General features: G+C 33.9%; 1 protein-coding gene across 4 annotated transcripts in view; it reads right to left on the reverse strand.

Annotated features, from left to right (window-relative positions):
• Positions 1-22,143, reverse strand: part of nav2a (neuron navigator 2a) — a 226,426-nt gene that overhangs the window by 65,498 nt on the left and 138,785 nt on the right. For all 4 annotated transcript variants that reach the window (XM_073836405.1, XM_073836404.1, XM_073836403.1 and 1 more), the window contains exons 5-9: positions 21,576-21,783; positions 17,396-17,529; positions 2,651-3,776; positions 1,414-1,526; positions 371-479 (exon numbers count right to left, since the gene is read on the reverse strand). In XM_073836405.1, the coding sequence (XP_073692506.1) occupies positions 371-479; positions 1,414-1,526; positions 2,651-3,776; positions 17,396-17,529; positions 21,576-21,783 (1,690 nt within the window). The remainder of the gene's footprint in view (positions 1-370; positions 480-1,413; positions 1,527-2,650; positions 3,777-17,395; positions 17,530-21,575; positions 21,784-22,143) is intronic.

The following is a 22,143-nucleotide window of genomic DNA, read 5'->3' on the forward strand; positions in this document are numbered from 1 at the left end:
TGCATTCTGGGTCATTTAGATGAATAATCAAAAAAGAGGAACAAAGAAGGTTTCAGAAAAAGAACAAGATGGAAAGAGCATGGGGGAGCTGGTGGACAGACTTTATTCAGTTCGTCATTTACAGTAAAAAGAGTCAAGCTGAGGAAGGAATGGCTACTTGTTACCGTCTTAAAAGATAAAATACTATTAGAAAACAGTGTCCTTTTATGGCAGCTTGTGTCAGAAATACAACTGGATTTGGGATGGAGGGTTAGGGGAATGAAGGTGGCTTTGTGGTCCATCAAAGAACTGTTTTCTTCTTCATCTTAACCACTTTCTTTCTTAAAGTTCTCTTACAGGTTGTAAAAAAACAAGACATAGATGGATCTACCTGTGTGTGACTTGTGTCCCCCGCAAACTTGACATGGTCTCTTCTAAATTCTGCCGCAGGTCAGCAATATTTTTTACAGTCCTCAGACGTCTGGTCTCTGGATCTTCACCTGAAAATATGGGATTCATTATTTTAGATTAAATCAATCAAAAGTGACAGTAAAGGTGTTGTTTATAATGTTACAAAAGAATTCTGTTTCAAATAAATGCTCTTATTTAGATCTTTCTACTAATAAAACAATCCTAACAAATGTTTTTTAACATTGACTGACAATAAACAACATTTCTTGAGCAACAAATCAGCATATTATTAGCACTGCAAAAATTGCTTTTCTTACTTAGATTTTTGTCTTGTTTTCAGCCAAAATATCTAAAAATTCTTAAATCAAGAAGGATTTTCTATAAAAGTAAAACAAGTAAAAATGGTCTTGTTTTCAGAAAAAAACAAGTCAGAATTATGTGAGTTTTTGCTTAGAACAAGCAAAATAATCTGCCAATGGGGTAAGCAAAAAAAAATCATATTTCAAACAGAAAACAAGATTATTTTTCTTACCCCACTGGCAGATTATTTAGCTTGCTTCAAGCAAAAACGCACCTAATTTTGACTTTTTTTTTTTTTTTTCTGAAAACAAGACTAGACTAGACTTATTACTTGTCTAGAATATCCTTCTTGATTTAAGAATTTTTAGATATTTTTGCTGGAAACAAGTCAAAAAAATCTAAGTAACAAAAGCATTTTTTGAAGGATCATGTGACACTGAAGACTGGAGCAATGATGCTGAAAATTCAGCTTTGCATCACAGGAATTATTATTTGCATCACAGGATTATTTATCTGTCCACAAATGTTTTACTGTGTTTATCAAATAAACGCAGCCAAAAAAACACAACAACTTAAATTTTGAACTTCTTAAACTTACTGAATACTTATGTTTTTAAATTATGTTGTTACAATTATGCATCGATTATTATTATTACCATAAGAAAAGTCTTTGACTATCAGATTATTGTTTAAACTTCATCAGAAATAAAATGAACAGGTTACCTGACAGGTCCTCGGTAGAAGACTGGTTGATCTTACTGAAGCTACCGGAGTCACTACTACGACATCCAGAGCTTGGGATTGTGCCAATGTTTCCGTCTGCCTCGTTCTGAGACCTTAAAACACAGTGGTTAAAAATAAAAAAAAGATGTCATTCATGTAGATGCATACAGATTTTCTGTGACATTCTAGTCTGCAGAAGTCATGGCCTGACTAAAGGAATCCTTTATGGAAAACAAACACAGGGCAACAGGTCTGTTTCAGAGGAAATACCAGTCAAACACTTCACAGCTGAGCCTGACGGGGAGTCACATACATGTGCAAACGCATACACACTTACTAGAGCTGTTCACAATGAGTTTTACAGTGGCAGTCTCAAACTAAATTAAAAACTAAACTAGATTTGTTTTATTTCAGTTTTAGCTTTAGTAAATTTAGTACTTCAACATTTTTGATTTCAGTTTGTTGCCACTGCAAAATTTATGGAAGCCGATTTTCGCCACTAAATAGAAAATTAAAAATTGTGAATTTTTATCTCAACATTTTTTTTTTGAATTGCATGATACAAACTCACAATTCTGACTTTTGTATCTGAATTGTGAGATATAAACTCAAAATTCTGACTTTTTTCCTCAGAATTGCACAATATAAACTTAAAATTGCAAGAAATAAAGTCATAATTGTGAGATATAAACTTGTTTTGACTTTTTTTTTTAGAATTGTGAGATATAAACCCGCAATTGCGAGTTATAAAGTCAACTTTGAGGGGAAAAAGACTGATATGTTTTCAGTATTAGGAGTTTATATCTCACAATTCTTACTTTATAACATGGAATTGCAACTTTATGTCTCACAATTCTGAGAAAAAAAAATCTGAATTCCGAGTTTGTATCACGCAATTGCAAGAAAAAATTAAGAACTGTCAGATAAAAAGTCACAATGACTTTTTTTTTTTTAAAATTCAGTGGCGGAATTTGGCTTCCAAATTTCACGGTTTTTAAGTTAAAAGTTTTTCTGACTAAAATTTATAATTAGTATTATTTCAGCTTTGTTTCAGTTAACAAAAACTATTTCTAATAGTCTAGTTTCAATTAACAAAAATAACACTTTGTGTGCTGGTTAAGGTCAAAAGACCCTCCCTAAAATCTCTAGATCTGGATCTAGTCTCTCCTTCAGTCTTAATCTATGTCTTTGGCCCATTTTATCATCCTCCAGCTGAAAATCCCAGTACGAGTCTCACCTGTACATGAAGGGTGCTACGGTGGCTGTATTGGGGTGGTTGTACTGCTGCTGAGGTTGAGGCAGCTGCACACTGACTGTGTTGCTAGCCGTAGATTGTGTTCCGTTAGCCACCGGGGCGGCGCTGTGGAGTCCTTTCCCCTCGGTGGAAGCCAGACTGGAAGAGGACGAGGAATGCCGGCTGTCCCTATGAAGTCCCAGACCCCCTCCTAGACGCATACTGCGGGGCCTCTCATTGTCTTTACCACCGAGAGGCAGCGCTGAGCTTTTTACCGCTCCATTTCCATTTTTACTTCCTGGTTTTGGAATTCCACTTTGCACAGGGGCGGGGCTTTCTTTCTTTGTACCGCCCACTTTGCCGCCTTTAGGTATAAAGCTAGCGATCTTAGAGGCTTTCCTGGGCTCTGGTTCGGAGGGAGCAACTCTGCTTGAGGGAACAACTTCCTCCTTGACTTCCTCTTTGGTCTCTACCTTTTCCGAGGCAGCGACACGCTTTGATCCCTCTTTTCCATTTTTATCTTTCTCCTTAGCGCGATCCTTTTCTTTTTCTTTCTCCACAGCTTTAGCTGAAGATTTTTTCGCCGTGAGCGCCCGGCTAAATGTCCGCTGCGCGATGCCCTTCAGTGCAGTCTTTGGGCTGGTTGTCATCGTAACAACACTCGATCCGTTTGTGGGCCTGACATTACCATCCATTTCCTCAATGGGTTCTGTATTGGAACCAGCCTCGACTCTTTCCAAAACCAAACCGGCATCTTTTCCCCCTGTCGGCGTAACGGCACCCTCTGCTGGCGTGGATGACTTTGAGCCTCCTTTGCTGTTGAAAAGTTTGAGTTTCTCCAGCATGGACTTCTGAGGCACAGCTTTCGGTGGCGGCTCTGCAGGCACAGGCTGCTTGGCCTGGAGATCTGGTTTGATGGAAAGCACCGTGGAGGTAGCGGTGGAGGTAGCAGTGTGCTTGGTGCTCTGAGATTTGCTTCTCCAGGGTTTGCTACTCGAGTTGGGCTGGGGGATGGCTGACGATGAAGATGAAGATGCCACAGTGCTGGTATTAACAGAGGTGCAGGCGGACGCCAGGGATGACAGAGTGTGCTCAGTCACGCCTTGTGAGGTGACACTCTCTGATGATTCTGGAGAGGAAAAGACGGTGACGGTGAAACACAGGAAAGTCAGAGAGACAGGATAAAACAGTAAATAACAGTCATGGAGACAGTTGCACTGCATATCTGAGAGAAGGCGTTAAAGTCACCATGAAATCAAAACTTTTAGTATGAATACGTTAGCCTTAAAGTTATCTATAAACTAGTGTGCTCTGAAATCGCATTTACGAAATATAAGCATTTAAAACTTTCACCAACATGGATCAACGATTTTAATGACCCTGCAATTCAGCTTCTCATCAAACATTCTGTCCAATCAAATGCTCTCTAGACAGTGTTGTTTTCGTCAACGATGACGATGACGAAATCATTTCGTTGAGGGCACTTTTTTTCATGACGATAACGAGACGATGACGAGGTAAAAATGGCTCGTTGATGACTAAAACATGACGAGACGTGTGTGAGTTTTCGTTGACGAGACGAGAATAGACGAAAATGTTAGTGGGTGGTCCGTCAGACGTTTAAAACGCATGACATTTCTGCTTATTGTGCATGCCAATTAAAACCTAAAAAGTATCTGCCGCTATGGCAAGCCATATTAGCATTAAATACTCTTTGCCATACTAGTATGGCAAGCCGTTTTAGCATTCTATCCATACTTGGTTACACCCACCACCTGGTGTGCAGCGCACAACGTGCTCAAGACGTCACATTGTTGGCACTCAGACAGACAGACGATTAACCACGATGGGTGGTCGCAAACGGCGAGAGGACCTACGGGTGTATTTCAAATATGTCTTTTATGTCTAAAACCATTCCTTCATTATTGTAATTATTGGTGAAAATAGTCGATCCGGAAGCTCACATTGGGTTGAACTATAGATCTGCTATTTTCACAACTTATAAGTGACACTACCCAACAGCAAAATACTTACTGACCTACAATAATTTGTTAAAAGACTACTTTTCCCCCTTTTTTTGACTAAAACTAGACTAAAACCTTTTTGACTTTTCGTCGACTAAAATTGGACTAAAACTATCACATACAGAAGTGACTAAAATTGGACTAAAACTAATAAGCATTTTAGTCCAAAAGACTAAGACTAAATCTAAGATGGTTGTCAAAAACAACACTGTCTCTAGAATCCGAAGCGTCCCACCCCCTACACTTTAAATAGACGCTGAAGCTGTGGCTGAAGTTGGTCACTTGTTCACAGAATTAGTGTTTTCTCTATGAACTGTAAAAAAAAAAAAAAAAAAAAAAAAAAAAATTTGTTGAGTCAACTTAAAGAAAAAATTGTTACCTGGCTGCCTTAAAATTTTAAGTTCAGTCAATTCAAAAAAGTTTAGTCAACTTGAAATGTTAAGTTGTACTAAGTGACAACTTAGATATTTGAGTTGATTCAAATTTTAAAAGGCAGCTGGGTAAATTGTTTAACCAACCCAATGTTTTGTTAAGTCAACTCAAATTTAAATTAAATTCAAATTTTGAATCAATTTTGAATCAGCTTAAAATCAGAAATGTGTTTCAGTTTGAATGATCCGGTGTTAATTTAGTTTATAGTTTATATACTATTTTAGCATATTTTGAATTAACATTTGTTTTGTTGAAAGAAAAAAAAACAAAAAACAAGAAATACATAAAAACCACACAGCGAGCAAACACAAAATAAATATTCCAAAAATAAATTCCATGTTTAGCATTTATTTTAGTTGTATTAGGGTTTTTTTTTTTGTGTGATTTTGTCATTTTAGTGTTCTTCTTAATATTCTACTTAGCCTTCATTTTTAGTTCAGTTTTAGTAATCTTAAGTACTTAAACTAAATTCAGTTGCATTTACATCTAAACTCTTAAAAATAAAGGTTGCAAAAGGGTGTTTTTGCAGTGATGCCATAGAAGAACCATTTTTGGTTCCCCAAAGAACCTTTCCGTGAACAGTTCCTAAAAGAACCACTTTGAAGAACATTTCAAAAATCTAAAGAACATTTGAAAGGTTCTATGGATGTTCACGGAATCATTGATGCTAATAAAACAACTTTTTTTTAAGAGTGTGTGTATGCAGACATACAGTGTCAATATGTGTTTTGAAACTCAATTAAAATCTCATTTTTTGCAAACTAGCCAAATGATCAGATTTCATGTGGTTTTTCATCATTATGGAACACATAACATCATACATGAGTCTCTTGCACTGCTCTGACACATACATCATTCCTATAACAACAGATACAACAACACTGATGATCAGTCAGTCCTGAAGATTGGATCTAAAATCCAAATAGATGTTGTGGAAAAAGAACCTGGGATCCAGGGAAATAAAGCAAAAATTAGCAGATTGAAAATAGATTTAATCAAAGGCTAAGAAGGAGAAAAGGTTTGAAAGTTTAACCAGAGGTAAATATTGAAAGTGTTCTCCCTGGCCATAAAAGGCTAGTTACTCCTGAGCTAATGTTATTGTAATAGTGAGCAGCAGACGGCTGACCGAAATCCATTCTAAACTGTTTACACTAACACAGCAAGTAAGATTTTAATGCCCATTCAAACACTGGAGGCCAAATTTAGCGATTGTGCTCTGTGTGACATACGCAATCAAAACTTCCTTCCTGAAATACAAATCACACAAAAACAGAAATGTAAAATAATGCATGAATATTTACAACTGGTCAATGTTAATTGATAAACAGATAAGCATTTTAACACAAATAAGTCCTTGAAAACAAATGGTAAAATTAGCCAAATCTTGCGGAATGGCATGTTTAAATTAAATAATCCAAAAGTGTAAATTGTAATAAAAGAAAGGACCAGAAAAAAAAGACCTTTTCCATCTTCACTAGAGTAAAAAAAAAAAAAAAGTTGTTTACAAAATAAAAAAAACAAAGAAAGAAAGCAAGTTATCAATCTCTCATTCACCTGGCTGGTCCATTTGTTAAAGTGAGCTGGTTTCACCGTCAGTCCAGCTTGTAGTGTCTCAGTAGTCGAGTTCACTCGCAGGAGCTACACTGCAAATAAAAGTCTAACTGCAAACACTGGCGAGTTCTCGCACAGAAACCCCGCTGTCCCTCTGTCCAGCCCCCTCCCTCTGAGCCTCTAGATCATGCTCAACACACTCCAGACCCCAAAAAAGTTCCCAAAAACGTTAAATTAAACTCTATAAACAACTGAGCATGTACTAATGCTGCACATTACAAAAGAGATCCAGCAGAAGAGATATAAAACTATAGAATTGTCCCACTGAGTGCCTAGTCGGAGTGCTGAATGTTTCTCACAAATACTTTGTGCGCCGGCATAATATCAGCTACAAACTTTTGGCAAGCACTTAAGTTAAGACTGAATGTAAAGGTTTTGCTGGTAAATTATGACTAAAAATCTTTTATTATTTATCAAGTTCAGCGTTTATCTGTATATTTTATTATTAAACAATCTGACACGGGGAAAAACACCGTTCCCATCTCATTCAGTTTGGCATTTAATGAGCGGCACAGAAACAAAGCGGCAATTAGGAAGTGATTTAGGTCCAATTAGCCATGCCAGCCAGAGAGAAGTGGGTCAGACCACTAATGACTTCCAATAGGTACAGAGGGGAAAGAGAGGGGCAGAGAAGGGAATAGGTCAGGAAAAAAATCCCTTATAGAATTATAGAGATGAAAGTTGAGAGAGAGAAAAAGTTGAACAGTTACTGTCCACAAACAGACCATATGACAATGTACTGCAAAACGCTCAGCAGAAAAAATCTTTCTGTCGTCCTCGTATCGTTAGGAATCTCTAGAGCAAGTTTCTGCCCTCAGGGTTTGTGGCCCCTCTCAATTCCTCTTAACGTCCATATTTAAGTGATTATTTCTCCACGGCAGAATAGCAGCTATCATTAGTCTCAGATGACCACCCCACGAGAGCCCACCAATACACACATCATGCCTGTTTCATATTGCACCTTGTCAGGGTTTTTCTGTTCTCTGTTATTGAATACAGTCATATTTTGATCTTGTATTCATCATGTAAACAAGCCCGACTAAGCTAATGTTTCAAACCATTATTATACACAAATACAACAATTGCTGTAAATAAAGGCTTAACCAGAATATGGACTTTAAAGCAATAGTTCATCCAAAAATGAACATTTTATTCACCCTCATATCATTCCAAACCTGTAAGATATTTTAAATAATGCTAGTAAGAAAACAAGTTTTAGTAAGTTTTAGTTCCCATTGCACTTCCATTGTATTTTTTATCCATACAATGGAAGTCAATATGCACCAAAGGGAACTGTTTGGTTACCAGTATTCTTACATTTGTTTTCTCATGTTACTTTAGAAGAATGTGTAGAAGCCTGTTTACGCCACTGAATAAAAAAAAGAAAAAACTTTTTGCAATGTTTTATCTCACAATTCGGACTTTTTTCCCCGAATTGCATGATACAAACTCACAATTATGACTTTTTTCTTAGAATTTTGAGATATAAACTCACAACTGCGAGTTAAAAAGTCCGAATTGTGCGATACAAACTCGCAATTGTGAGATATAAATTCGCAATTCTTTTTTTTTTAACCTGAATTGAAATACAACCTCGCAATTCTAACTTTTTCTCAGAATTGTGAGATATAAATTCACAATTGTGAGTTAAAAAGTCAGAATTGTGAGATACAAACTTGCAATTGCGAGTTAAAAAGTCAGAATTGCGAGAAATAAACTCGCAATTGTGAGTTAAAAAGTCAGAATTGTGAGATATAAACTCTGAAATGTGAGTTAAAAAGTCAGAATTGTGAGATATAAACTCGTAACTCTGATTTTTTTAACCTGAATTGTGATACAAACATGCAATACTGACTTTTTCCCATTATTGTGAGATATAAACTCTGAAATGAGAGTTAAAAAGTCAGAATTGTGAGATATAAACTCGTAACTCTGATTTTTTTAACCTGAATTGTGATACAAACATGCAATACTGACTTTTTCCCATTATTGTGAGATATAAACTCTGAAGTGTGAGTTAAAAAGTCAGAATTGTGAGATATAAACTCTAAAGTGTGAGTTAAAAAGTCAGAATTGTGAGATATAATCTCTTAAGTGTGAGTTAAAAAGTCAGAATTGTGAGATATAATCTCTGAAGTGTGAGTTAAAAAGTCAGAATTGTGAGATATAAACTCTGAAATGAGTTAAAAAGTCAGAATTGTGAGATATAATCTCTGAAGTGTGAGTTAAAAAGTCAGAATTGTGAGATATAAACTCGTAACTCTGATTTTTTTAACCTGAATTGTGATACAAACATGCAATACTGACTTTTTCCCATTATTGTGAGATATAAACTCTGAAGTGTGAGTTAAAAAGTCAGAATTGTGAGATATAAACTCTAAAGTGTGAGTTAAAAAGTCAGAATTGTGAGATATAATCTCTTAAGTGTGAGTTAAAAAGTCAGAATTGTGAGATATAATCTCTGAAGTGTGAGTTAAAAAGTCAGAATTGTGAGATATAATCTCTGAAGTGTGAGTTAAAAAGTCAGAATTGTGAGATATAAACTCTGAAATGAGTTAAAAAGTCAGAATTGTGAGATATAAACTCTGAAGTGTGAGTTAAAAAGTCAGAATTGTGAGATATAATCTCTTAAGTGTGAGTTAAAAAGTCAGAATTGTGAGATATAAACTGAAGTGTGAGTTAAAAAGTCTGAATTGTGAGATATAAACTCTGAAGTGTGAGTTAAAAAGTCAGAATTGTGAGATATAAACTCTGAAGTGTGAGTTAAAAAGTCAGAATTGTGAGATATAATCTCTGAAGTGTGAGTTAAAAAGTCTGAATTGTGAGATATAAACTCTGAAGTGTGAGTTAAAAAGTCTGAATTGTGAGATATAAACTCTGAAGTGTGAGTTAAAAAGTCAGAATTGTGAGATATAAACTCTGAAGTGTGAGTTAAAAAGTCAGAATTGTGAGATATAATCTCTGAAGTGTGAGTTAAAAAGTCTGAATTGTGAGATATAAACTGAAGTGTGAGTTAAAAAGTCAGAATTGTGAGATATAATCTCTGAAGTGTGAGTTAAAAAGTCTGAATTGTGAGATATAATCTCTGAAGTGTGAGTTAAAAAGTCAGAATTGTGAGATATAATCTCTGAAGTGTGAGTTAAAAAGTCAGAATTGTGAGATATAAACTGAAGTGCGAGTTAAAAAGTCAGAATTGTGAGATATAATCTCTGAAGTGTGAGTTAAAAAGTCAGAATTGTGAGATATAAACTCTGAAGTGTGAGTTAAAAAGTCAGAATTGTGAGATATAATCTCTGAAGTGTGAGTTAAAAAGTCAGAATTGTGAGATATAATCTCTGAAGTGTGAGTTAAAAAGTCAGAATTGTGAGATATAAACTGAAGTGTGAGTTAAAAAGTCAGAATTGTGAGATATAAACTCTGAAGTGTGAGTTAAAAAGTCAGAATTGTGAGATATAATCTCTGAAGTGTGAGTTAAAAAGTCAGAATTGTGAGATATAATCTCTGAAGTGTGAGTTAAAAAGTCAGAATTGTGAGATATAAACTCTGAAGTGTGAGTTAAAAAGTCAGAATTGTGAGATATAATCTCTGAAGTGTGAGTTAAAAAGTCAGAATTGTGAGATATAATCTCTGAAGTGTGAGTTAAAAAGTCTGAATTGTGAGATATAAACTCTGAAGTGTGAGTTAAAAAGTCTGAATTGTGAGATATAAACTCTGAAGTGTGAGTTAAAAAGTCAGAATTGTGAGATATAAACTCTGAAGTGTGAGTTAAAAAGTCAGAATTGTGAGATATAATCTCTGAAGTGTGAGTTAAAAAGTCTGAATTGTGAGATATAAACTCTGAAGTGTGAGTTAAAAAGTCAGAAGTGTGAGTTAAAAAGTCAGAATTGTGAGATATAATCTCTGAAGTGTGAGTTAAAAAGTCAGAATTGTGAGATATAAACTCGTAACTCTGATTTTTTTAACCTGAATTGTGATACAAACATGCAATACTGATTTTTCCCATTATTGTGAGATATAAACTCTGAAGTGTGAGTTAAAAAGTCAGAATTGTGAGATATAAACTCTAAAGTGTGAGTTAAAAAGTCAGAATTGTGAGATATAATCTCTTAAGTGTGAGTTAAAAAGTCAGAATTGTGAGATATAATCTCTGAAGTGTGAGTTAAAAAGTCAGAATTGTGAGATATAATCTCTGAAGTGTGAGTTAAAAAGTCAGAATTGTGAGATATAATCTCTGAAGTGTGAGTTAAAAAGTCAGAATTGTGAGATATAAACTGAAGTGTGAGTTAAAAAGTCAGAATTGTGAGATATAATCTCTGAAGTGTGAGTTAAAAAGTCAGAATTGTGAGATATAATCTCTGAAGTGTGAGTTAAAAAGTCAGAATTGTGAGATATAAACTGAAGTGTGAGTTAAAAAGTCAGAATTGTGAGATATAAACTGAAGTGTGAGTTAAAAAGTCAGAATTGTGAGATATAATCTCTGAAGTGTGAGTTAAAAAGTCTGAATTGTGAGATATAATCTCTGAAGTGTGAGTTAAAAAGTCAGAATTGTGAGATATAATCTCTGAAGTGTGAGTTAAAAAGTCAGAATTGTGAGATATAAACTGAAGTGCGAGTTAAAAAGTCAGAATTGTGAGATATAAACTGAAGTGCGAGTTAAAAAGTCAGAATTGTGAGATATAAACTCTGAAGTGTGAGTTAAAAAGTCAGAATTGTGAGATATAATCTCTGAAGTGTGAGTTAAAAAGTCAGAATTGTGAGATATAATCTCTGAAGTGTGAGTTAAAAAGTCAGAATTGTGAGATATAAACTGAAGTGTGAGTTAAAAAGTCAGAATTGTGAGATATAAACTCTGAAGTGTGAGTTAAAAAGTCTGAATTGTGAGATATAAACTGAAGTGTGAGTTAAAAAGTCAGAATTGTGAGATATAATCTCTGAAGTGTGAGTTAAAAAGTCTGAATTGTGAGATATAATCTCTGAAGTGTGAGTTAAAAAGTCAGAATTGTGAGATATAATCTCTGAAGTGTGAGTTAAAAAGTCAGAATTGTGAGATATAAACTGAAGTGCGAGTTAAAAAGTCAGAATTGTGAGATATAATCTCTGAAGTGTGAGTTAAAAAGTCAGAATTGTGAGATATAAACTCTGAAGTGTGAGTTAAAAAGTCAGAATTGTGAGATATAATCTCTGAAGTGTGAGTTAAAAAGTCAGAATTGTGAGATATAATCTCTGAAGTGTGAGTTAAAAAGTCAGAATTGTGAGATATAAACTGAAGTGTGAGTTAAAAAGTCAGAATTGTGAGATATAAACTCTGAAGTGTGAGTTAAAAAGTCAGAATTGTGAGATATAATCTCTGAAGTGTGAGTTAAAAAGTCAGAATTGTGAGATATAAACTCGTAACTCTGATTTTTTTTAACCTGAATTGTGATACAAACATGCAATACTGATTTTTCCCATTATTGTGAGATATAAACTCTGAAGTGTGAGTTAAAAAGTCAGAATTGTGAGATATAAACTCTAAAGTGTGAGTTAAAAAGTCAGAATTGTGAGATATAATCTCTGAAGTGTGAGTTAAAAAGTCAGAATTGTGAGATATAATCTCTGAAGTGTGAGTTAAAAAGTCAGAATTGTGAGATATAATCTCTGAAGTGTGAGTTAAAAAGTCAGAATTGTGAGATATAAACTGAAGTGTGAGTTAAAAAGTCAGAATTGTGAGATATAATCTCTGAAGTGTGAGTTAAAAAGTCAGAATTGTGAGATATAATCTCTGAAGTGTGAGTTAAAAAGTCAGAATTGTGAGATATAAACTGAAGTGTGAGTTAAAAAGTCAGAATTGTGAGATATAAACTGAAGTGTGAGTTAAAAAGTCAGAATTGTGAGATATAATCTCTGAAGTGTGAGTTAAAAAGTCTGAATTGTGAGATATAATCTCTGAAGTGTGAGTTAAAAAGTCAGAATTGTGAGATATAATCTCTGAAGTGTGAGTTAAAAAGTCAGAATTGTGAGATATAAACTCTGAAATGAGTTAAAAAGTCTGAATTGTGAGATATAAACTGAAGTGTGAGTTAAAAAGTCAGAATTGTGAGATATAAACTGAAGTGTGAGTTAAAAAGTCAGAATTGTGAGATATAATCTCTGAAGTGTGAGTTAAAAAGTCAGAATTGTGAGATATAAACTCTGAAATGAGTTAAAAAGTCTGAATTGTGAGATATAAACTGAAGTGCGAGTTAAAAAGTCAGAATTGTGAGATATAATCTCTGAAGTGTGAGTTAAAAAGTCAGAATTGTGAGATATAAACTCTGAAGTGTGAGTTAAAAAGTCAGAATTGTGAGATATAATCTCTGAAGTGTGAGTTAAAAAGTCAGAATTGTGAGATATAATCTCTGAAGTGTGAGTTAAAAAGTCAGAATTGTGAGATATAAACTGAAGTGTGAGTTAAAAAGTCAGAATTGTGAGATATAAACTGAAGTGTGAGTTAAAAAGTCAGAATTGTGAGATATAATCTCTGAAGTGTGAGTTAAAAAGTCTGAATTGTGAGATATAATCTCTGAAGTGTGAGTTAAAAAGTCAGAATTGTGAGATATAATCTCTGAAGTGTGAGTTAAAAAGTCAGAATTGTGAGATATAAACTGAAGTGCGAGTTAAAAAGTCAGAATTGTGAGATATAATCTCTGAAGTGTGAGTTAAAAAGTCAGAATTGTGAGATATAAACTCTGAAGTGTGAGTTAAAAAGTCAGAATTGTGAGATATAATCTCTGAAGTGTGAGTTAAAAAGTCAGAATTGTGAGATATAATCTCTGAAGTGTGAGTTAAAAAGTCAGAATTGTGAGATATAAACTGAAGTGTGAGTTAAAAAGTCAGAATTGTGAGATATAAACTCTGAAGTGTGAGTTAAAAAGTCAGAATTGTGAGATATAATCTCTGAAGTGTGAGTTAAAAAGTCAGAATTGTGAGATATAAACTCTGAAGTGTGAGTTAAAAAGTCAGAATTGTGAGATATAAACTCGTAACTCTGATTTTTTTTTAACCTGAATTGTGATACAAACTCGCAATTCAGACTTTTTCCCATTATAGTGAGATATAAACTCTGAAATGAGAGTTAAAAAGTCAGAATTGTGAGATATAAACTTAAAAAGTCACAAAAGAACTGAGTTTATAGCAAGTTTTTTTTCTCGCAACTGCAAGTTTATATCACACAATTCTGAGAAAAAAAGTCAGAATTGTGAGTCTATATTACACAATTAAGAGAAAAAAGAATTGCGGGTTTGTACCATGCAACTGTGAAAAAAAAAAGTCAGAATTGTGAGATAAAAAGTTACAATTACCTTTTTATATTGTTTATTCAGTGGCGGAAACAGGCTTCCATAAGAAAGAATGTCACACAGGTTTGAAAAAGTCATGAGGGTGAGTAAATTATGACAATTTTTTGGGGGGTGGACTATACCTTTAATAAATATGATTTAAAGAACTTTTCTCTGATTAAAATAAAAAATGCTTTAAAATAAAGAAAATTATGCAATGCATAAAATTACAACTATAAAAAATGTTTACAGCAGTAAATTTCAATTTACCATTCTAGAAAATTGAATTCAAACTCTGAAAACACTCTGCTTTAAAACTCTGAAACTGTAAATCTCTTCTCAACCCTCTCTTGACTCATGTCATCTCAGATGAGACTTATATCTGTTTCAAAATGATGGCACACACACAGAAGAGTTGAGCTTTTTTGCTCTTTGATTCACATTCTCACTCTGCTTTGCATTAAGCAGGTCACAGGCAAAATAACTGAGCTAAATGCATTATAGGAGAATTTACTAACATTCACTGTCACAAGACCAAAACATCTGAACTCTTCAACTACACACAAGCCACATACTAAAGTCAGATTATTCAAGAAAATATTCTAAAAAGTAAACATAGGCATACAGTTGAATACATTAAGCAAAGTTTACCATTAGAAGAACCTGCTTTAAATTTTTCTTTCAGATACTTCATTTATTTAATACTTAGGAATATGTACACAAACATACAGTGGAAAGAGTAAAAAAATGAAGAGATTGCATGACACTAAAGCATGACACTGTGTCTTTCTTTCACTGCCACCACATTCCAAGGCCAAAACACACTAATTGGAGCTCAATTAATGCAGAAACTTCCTACGCTTCACTCACTCTGCTTTCAAAGCCAGTACCACACACACGCACACACATACACGTACGGCACATTTGCAACATCTTTCAAACATCTCTGCTAGGGTTTGTGTGACTAGCTTCACTCAAAGTCATTATAAGCAGTTATTTCCAGCACTGACTGCTACATTAACTACTCCAAACTCAGCACATCTCCATCACAAAGCACAAAAATAGGCTGGCACGTTTTAACACAGTGACCGCTTAAAGTCAACATGAACTCAAAACTGACCCGGTTTATCTTATGGTGCATTATTCATCGCGCACGTTAGTCCAGAAAATGTTTAAAATGCATACCTTCCTGTAGAAAGTCAACTTTTGGTTTTAGCTGACCTCACCTAGGCCCTGTGAGCTGAATAATGTCAACCAAGAGCTAAGCTTTACATCTAGACATCTATTTCTAGTATTTGCATATCATCTGAAAGTAATATAAAACAAATGAGCTTTCCATTGATGTATGGTTAGGATAGGACAATATTTGGCTGAGATACAACTATTTAAAAAACTGGAATCTGAAGGTGAAAAATTCAAAATATTGAAAAAAGTAGTCCAAATGTTGTTCTTAGTAATGCATATTACTAATCAAACATTAAGTTTTGATATATTTATGGTAGGAAATATACAAAATATCTTCACAGAACATGATCTTTACTTGTGATCCTAATGATTTTTGGCATAAAAGAAAAATCGATAATTTTGACCCATGTATTGTTGGCTATTGCTACAAATGTACCGGTGCTACTTACAACTGGTTTTGTGGTCCAGGGTCACAAATATGCTACAGTATGCAATATATACTGTGCAGTACTGTTCAAAAGTTTGTGTTTGTTAAATGTAAAATATATATATATATATATTTGTTATATTATATAAGTCTTTATGCTCACCAAAGCTGCATATATTTGATCAAAAACACAGTAAAAACTGGAATATTGTGAAATATTATTACAATTTAAAAGAACTGTTTTCTATTTGAATACATTTTAAAATATCATTTATTCCTGTGATGGCATCATGGCAAAGCTGAATTTTCAGCCCCTCAGTGACTAATATGCTGATTTGCTGCTGAAGAAACATTTCTTATTATTATCAATGTTGAAACAGTGTTGTTTTCGTCAACGATGACGATGACGAAATCATTTCGTTGACGCCACTTTTTTTCATGACGATAACGAGACGATGACGAGATAAAAATGGCTCGTTGATGACTAAAACATGACGAGACGTGTGTGAGTTTTCGTTGACGAGACGAGAATAGACGAAAATGTTAGTGGGTGGTCCGTCAGACGTTTAAAATGCATGACATTTCTGCTTATTGTGCATGCCAATTAAAACTTAAAAAGTATCTGACGCTATGGCAAGCCGTTTTAGCATTAAATACTCTTTGCCATACTAGTATGGCAAGCCGTTTTAGCATTCCATCCTTGTTTGTCTTTTATGTTCTAAAACATTCCTTCATTATTGTAATTATTGGTGAAAATAGTCGATCCGGAAGCTCACATTGTGTTGAACTATAGATCTGCTATTTTCAGAACTTATAAGTGACACTACCCAACAGCAAAATACTTACTGACCTACATTAATTTGTTAAAAGACTACTTTTTTCCCTTTTTTTGACTAAAACTAGACTAAAACCTTTTTGACTTTTCGTCGACTAAAACTAGACTAAAACCTTTTTGACTTTTCGTCGACTAAAATTGGACTAAAACTATCACATACAGAAGTGACTAAAATTTGACTAAAACTAAGAAGCATTTTAGTCCAAAAGACTAAGACTAAGACTAAATCTAAGATGGTTGTCAAAAACAACACTGTGTTGAAAACAGTTAAGCTGGTTATTATTTTTGTGAATACCATGATATATTTTTCTTTGATGAATAGAAAACATTATGAATCTTTTTTTTATTATGACTTTAATTTCAATTTAATACAATTTAATGCATCTTTGCTGAATAAAAATACTAATGCTGATTAAAATCTTACAGACCCCAAACTTTTGAAAGGTAGTGTACATGCACACAGCCTACAGAGCAAATAAAGACCAGCTCTGTAACTTTTACTTTAAATGGAGAAGACTGCTCCATTACAGTTTAAAATTCAAATGACAAAACAAATTTAATTTGGAGAAAGAAACAAACCATAAACATACTTCATACATCGTTTATATCTTGCCCTGCATAGCTAAAACAGGAGACACAATTTTCTTCCAGGACTGAATCTTTCCTTATCTTTTCTATTATTTCACTTTTCTTCAAACACTGCCAGGAGCTGAAGCTAGTCATTTTCTGAATAAATAAAATACAGAAAACTGACTCATTTCACCCAGGCATGATAAAAATCACAGATAACATATAAACTGGAAGGACCCGGCAGAGATAAATATGTTCAAATCTAATTAAAAGCTTTTAATCTTGACTTGCCATTTTCTGATGAGATTATACTGTTTTATTTCAGAGGTCACTTCACTTTAAAGACTGAAAGACTGTGGTTGGCTTTACCTTTGGCCTGAGCTGCTGCAGGTTTGGTTTTATCACTGAACAACTGACTGCGGCGATTCCCTGCTGAACTGATGGACCCTCGAGGAGAACTCTCACTGCCCGCAGTGGACATCCTCGAGGTGGGGCCAGGTAATCTGTGACAGTGAGAGAGCAAAAATATTAACAACAAGACTCTTTCTGAAGAAAATGTGCGTGCTTCTTGGCAGTGCAGAACTCGTGCTCAGGTGTTGTTGGTGCTTGCCAGGATATTGTGATGCTATATTGGGTATTGGATATTGGGTTGCTAATGGATTCTAAATGGTTGCTTAATGTACAAAGAGTCTTTTTATTTAAAAAACTGGATGTTTTTGCCTTTCTCTGGGTCTCTTGCTTTAGAATCAGCCTTATTCAATCCATTCCTAGTTAATGAAACTGAAAAAAAGGAAAAACACTCTAAACTGCTTTAGTGCATGTTTTTTTTATTTACACAAAGTGACAGAGGATCTTCTCAGTGCATCAACAGTGAAACCTCCCAGCATAACCACTTAGCTAGCAAATAGTATATGTGACCTTGGACCACAAAACCAGTCATAAGGTTACATTTTACAAAACTGAGATATATACACCATATGAAATCTCAATAAATAAGCTTTCTATTGATGTATAGTTTGTTAGGATAGGACAATATTTGGCCGAGATACATCTATTTGAAAATCTGGAATCTAAGGGTGCAAAAAAAATCAAAATACTGAGAAAATCACCTTTAAAGTTGTCCAAATTAAGTTCTTAACAATGCATATTACTAATCAAAAATTACATTTTGATAGGTTTACAGTAGGAATTTTACAAAAAAATCTTAATGTAACATGATCTTTACTTAATTTCCTAATGATTTTTGACATAAAAGAAAAATCAATAATTTTGACCCATACAATGTATTTTTGGCTATTACTACAAATATACCCCAGCGACTTAAGACATATGTGACCTTGGACCACAAAACCAGTCTTAAGTAGCAAGGGTATATTTGTAGCAATAGCCAAAAATACACCGTATGGGTCAAAATGAAAACATTTTCTTTTAAGCCAAAAATCATTAAGATATTAAGTAAAGATCATGTTCCATATTATATTTTGTAAATTTCCTATCACAAATATATCAAAACTAAATTTTTGATTAGTAATATGCACTGCTACGAACTTCATTTGCACAACTTTAAAGGCGATTTTTTTTTGCACTCTCAGATTCCATATTTTCAAATAGTTGTATCTCAGACAAATATTGTCCTAGCTTTCAGATGGTGTATGAATCTCAATATCATAATTGACCCTTATGACTGTTTTTGTGGTCCAGGGTCACATATTTTGGTCTTTTGAGTGATTTAACAATTATTTTTGTGTTTATTTCCCCAAAACTGATGCATTATAAAAATACAAATATTTTATATCAAGCATTATGTGCCTGTTGAAGGTTTAGATACACACACACACACACACACACACACACACACACACACACACACACACACACGCAAATATTACAAATGTTATCGCAAATATATAATATTAAAAGCTCATCTTAAACTGAAATGTACAGGAGTCTAAACCGAACCTAAACTAACATATTCAAAAAAGAAACATATCAGTGAAAACACATTAAACTGTCTCTATGATGGAGATTTGTAATTATAATGTGACATTTCTTTGTCAGTCAAAGCCTTTAAGGCCTCATGATTGACAGACAAATAGTCTAATCTCACCCAACAATCAAGTCTAGGTAAATGTCATGTCAATGTCATGTAAAAAACAGGAACATCTGTAGCGACCTATGCTAATCACATTGTTGTCTATTGTATGGCCTTGACATTTTCTCATATGTATGGAAAATAGTAATGCAGCAGAGGGATATTTTCCTCTCTCTTTATTTTACCGCTCATCTAAAATCTCTAAAAGGTTTATCTGCAATTATAACTATCCACCATTAGATGGCAACATTGTGTCACATGTTTCCAAATGGTGGAATAATAAACACTGGGCTGATATTCAAACTGGGAATTTAAAATAAGATGATTTAGAGCAGTTTCAGTGTAGTTATCTCAATACGCTTGTATTTGAAATGCATTCAAAATGCATTTACAGCACTTGGTGACTGAGGGCATGAACACATCATTCACTAAATTACAACATCAACCTTTCTGTCACACACACACACACACACACACACACACACACACACACCCCACAATAAATAATTAATCTCATATTCAAGCAGGGCATCACGCAGAGCAGTTATTTTAAAGTTATCACAGCTCACTGAGCAGACATTTCCACTGGGACATGTTTTTGGGAAACATTACCTGACAGAGTCCACATATTCTGTCTGGCTGGATAAATTCAAGGAAACGTTCTCCAAGATCATGTTGTTTGTTTTTCTATTTAATATCTGTATTTAACAATATATATGTTAAATAGATATCTATTAATTATATACATGCACTATAAAGTTATTCATAATTCCTTATTAATTGCAATCTGTTAGATATTTAACACTTTGCTTTATAATACCCATTAAATCATTTAATATATACATTCCAATGAATAAAAAATTACCTGCACATGCTTTAAATAGTGTAATGCACTATTGACAGCACATGACAAAACACCAGAAATATGGTGTTGGCCATGTGTTTTAATGCAGTATTTACTTTTTATTTTTAGTTATAATGTGGTTACAGTTATTTATGAGATTATAGCATTAAAGTAAGGCATTATTAATGTCAGAATTAGTATTTTATAATGCATTACACTACCAGTCAAAAGTTTTTGAACAGTAAGATTTTGAATGTTTTTTTTTTAAGAAGTCTCTTTTGCTCACAAAGCCTGCATTTATTTAATCCAAATTGCAGCAAAAACAGTAACATCCTGAAATATTTGTATTATTTAAAATGCTTTTTATTTGAATATATTTTAAAATGTAATTTATTCCTGTGATCAAAGCTAAAGTTTTAGCATCGTTACTCCAGTATTCAGAGTCACATGATCCTTCAGAAATCATTCTAATATGATTTGCTGTTCAAGAAACAATTGAATATTATTATTATCATCATCAATATTTTAGGATTATTTGATGAATAGAAAGATCCAAAGATAAGCATTTGTCTGAAATAAAAGGTTTTGTAACATTATGCACTATACAGAAATAAAAGAAATTACAGAAATTAATACTTTTATTTAGCAAGGATGCTTTAAATCGATCAAAAGTTATGCTGAAGATATATAATGCTACAAAAGATTTCTATTTCAGATAAATGCTGTTCTTTTGAACTTTATATTCATCAAATAAACCTGAAAGAAATTCTACTCAGCTGTTTTCAACATAATAATAAAAAATGTTTTTTGAGCAGCAAATCAGAAAATTAAAATGATTTCTGAAGGATCATGTGACACTGACGACTGGAGTAATGATGCTAAAAATGTAGCTTTGAGATCACAGGAATACATTAAGTTTTAAAATATATTCAAATAGAAAACAGTTCTTTTTAATAGTAAGAATATTCCAAAATGTTACTGTTTTTGCTGTACTTTGGATCAAATAAATGCAGGCTTGCTAAGCAAAAGAGACTTCTTTAAAAAACATAAAAAAGCTTACTGTTCAAAAACTTGACTGGTAGTGTATATATACAGGCAAATAATAATTTTGATTAGTTAATACTATTTAATTACAATTGTATTGTATTGAGTAGCCAGTTTGAATATTTGAGTTTCACAACAATCTTGTCCATATATGAGTAGAATTAGACCACAAAATAACATGCAAGTGTAAGGGAGCAAGAGGAGGGTGATGACAAGCAGATTGACAGGAGAGGAAACACACAGGATGGGAGTGAGAGCACTACCTAGAAGACTTTTTCTGACCAATGGAAAACTTGAGTTTACTCTGAGAGCCATCCCTAGATCGAAAGAAGAAAAGAACAAGAGAAGAAAGAGAGATAAAGAGAGAGAGACTGACAAACACAGACAGTGATGACTAACACAACATCACACAATCACAGAGCTAAGAGAATGAAGACATTCAGATAGACAGACTGCTTCAAATCAATCCACAAACAATCCATATAACAAATGTACATTAGATAGAATGATAGAACATTATAGATAGAACAACAGAATGCTAGATAGATAGACAGACAGACTGATGTTACCTGGACTGCATCTCTGGCTGTGTTTTTTGTGTGTGTGTCCCATGCGAGGTGGAGGTCAGTTGGGCCGGAGCGCTGCTCTGCTGGCTTAAGGGAGCGTGTGAATGTGTGTGCTGCGTGTGCGTCTGTCTGTTCGTCTGCTGCTGCTGCTTGTATCGAGACAGGCTAAAGAAAAGCCCCAAGATGGCTTTCAGATTTCCATTCCGGATCTCTGTGAGCGAGAGACATTCAACAAGAGATTGCTGTTTAGTATATAATTTGGCAGACACTTTTTTCTCAAAGTAATTAGTAGGGCGCTAATTACAAGCACAGTCCCCTGTAAAGCACGAAGGCTTTGAGCATCAAACTCTTGCTTCTTGTGGGAATTGAACCTACAACCTTACAGTTATCAGCCACTGTACAAATTACCATATGTAACCCAGTCAAGTGGTTGACAATAATGACAAATGGCTTAATATGGTGTTTTGGTATTTTAATATGTGACCCTGGACCACAAAACCAGTCTTAAGTAGCACTGGTATATTTGTAGCAATAGGAAAAAATACATTGTATGGGTCAAAATTATAGATTT

The sequence above is a fragment of the Garra rufa genome, chromosome 3 (genome assembly GCF_049309525.1).
Source record: "Garra rufa chromosome 3, GarRuf1.0, whole genome shotgun sequence".
NCBI lineage: Eukaryota > Metazoa > Chordata > Actinopteri > Cypriniformes > Cyprinidae > Garra > Garra rufa.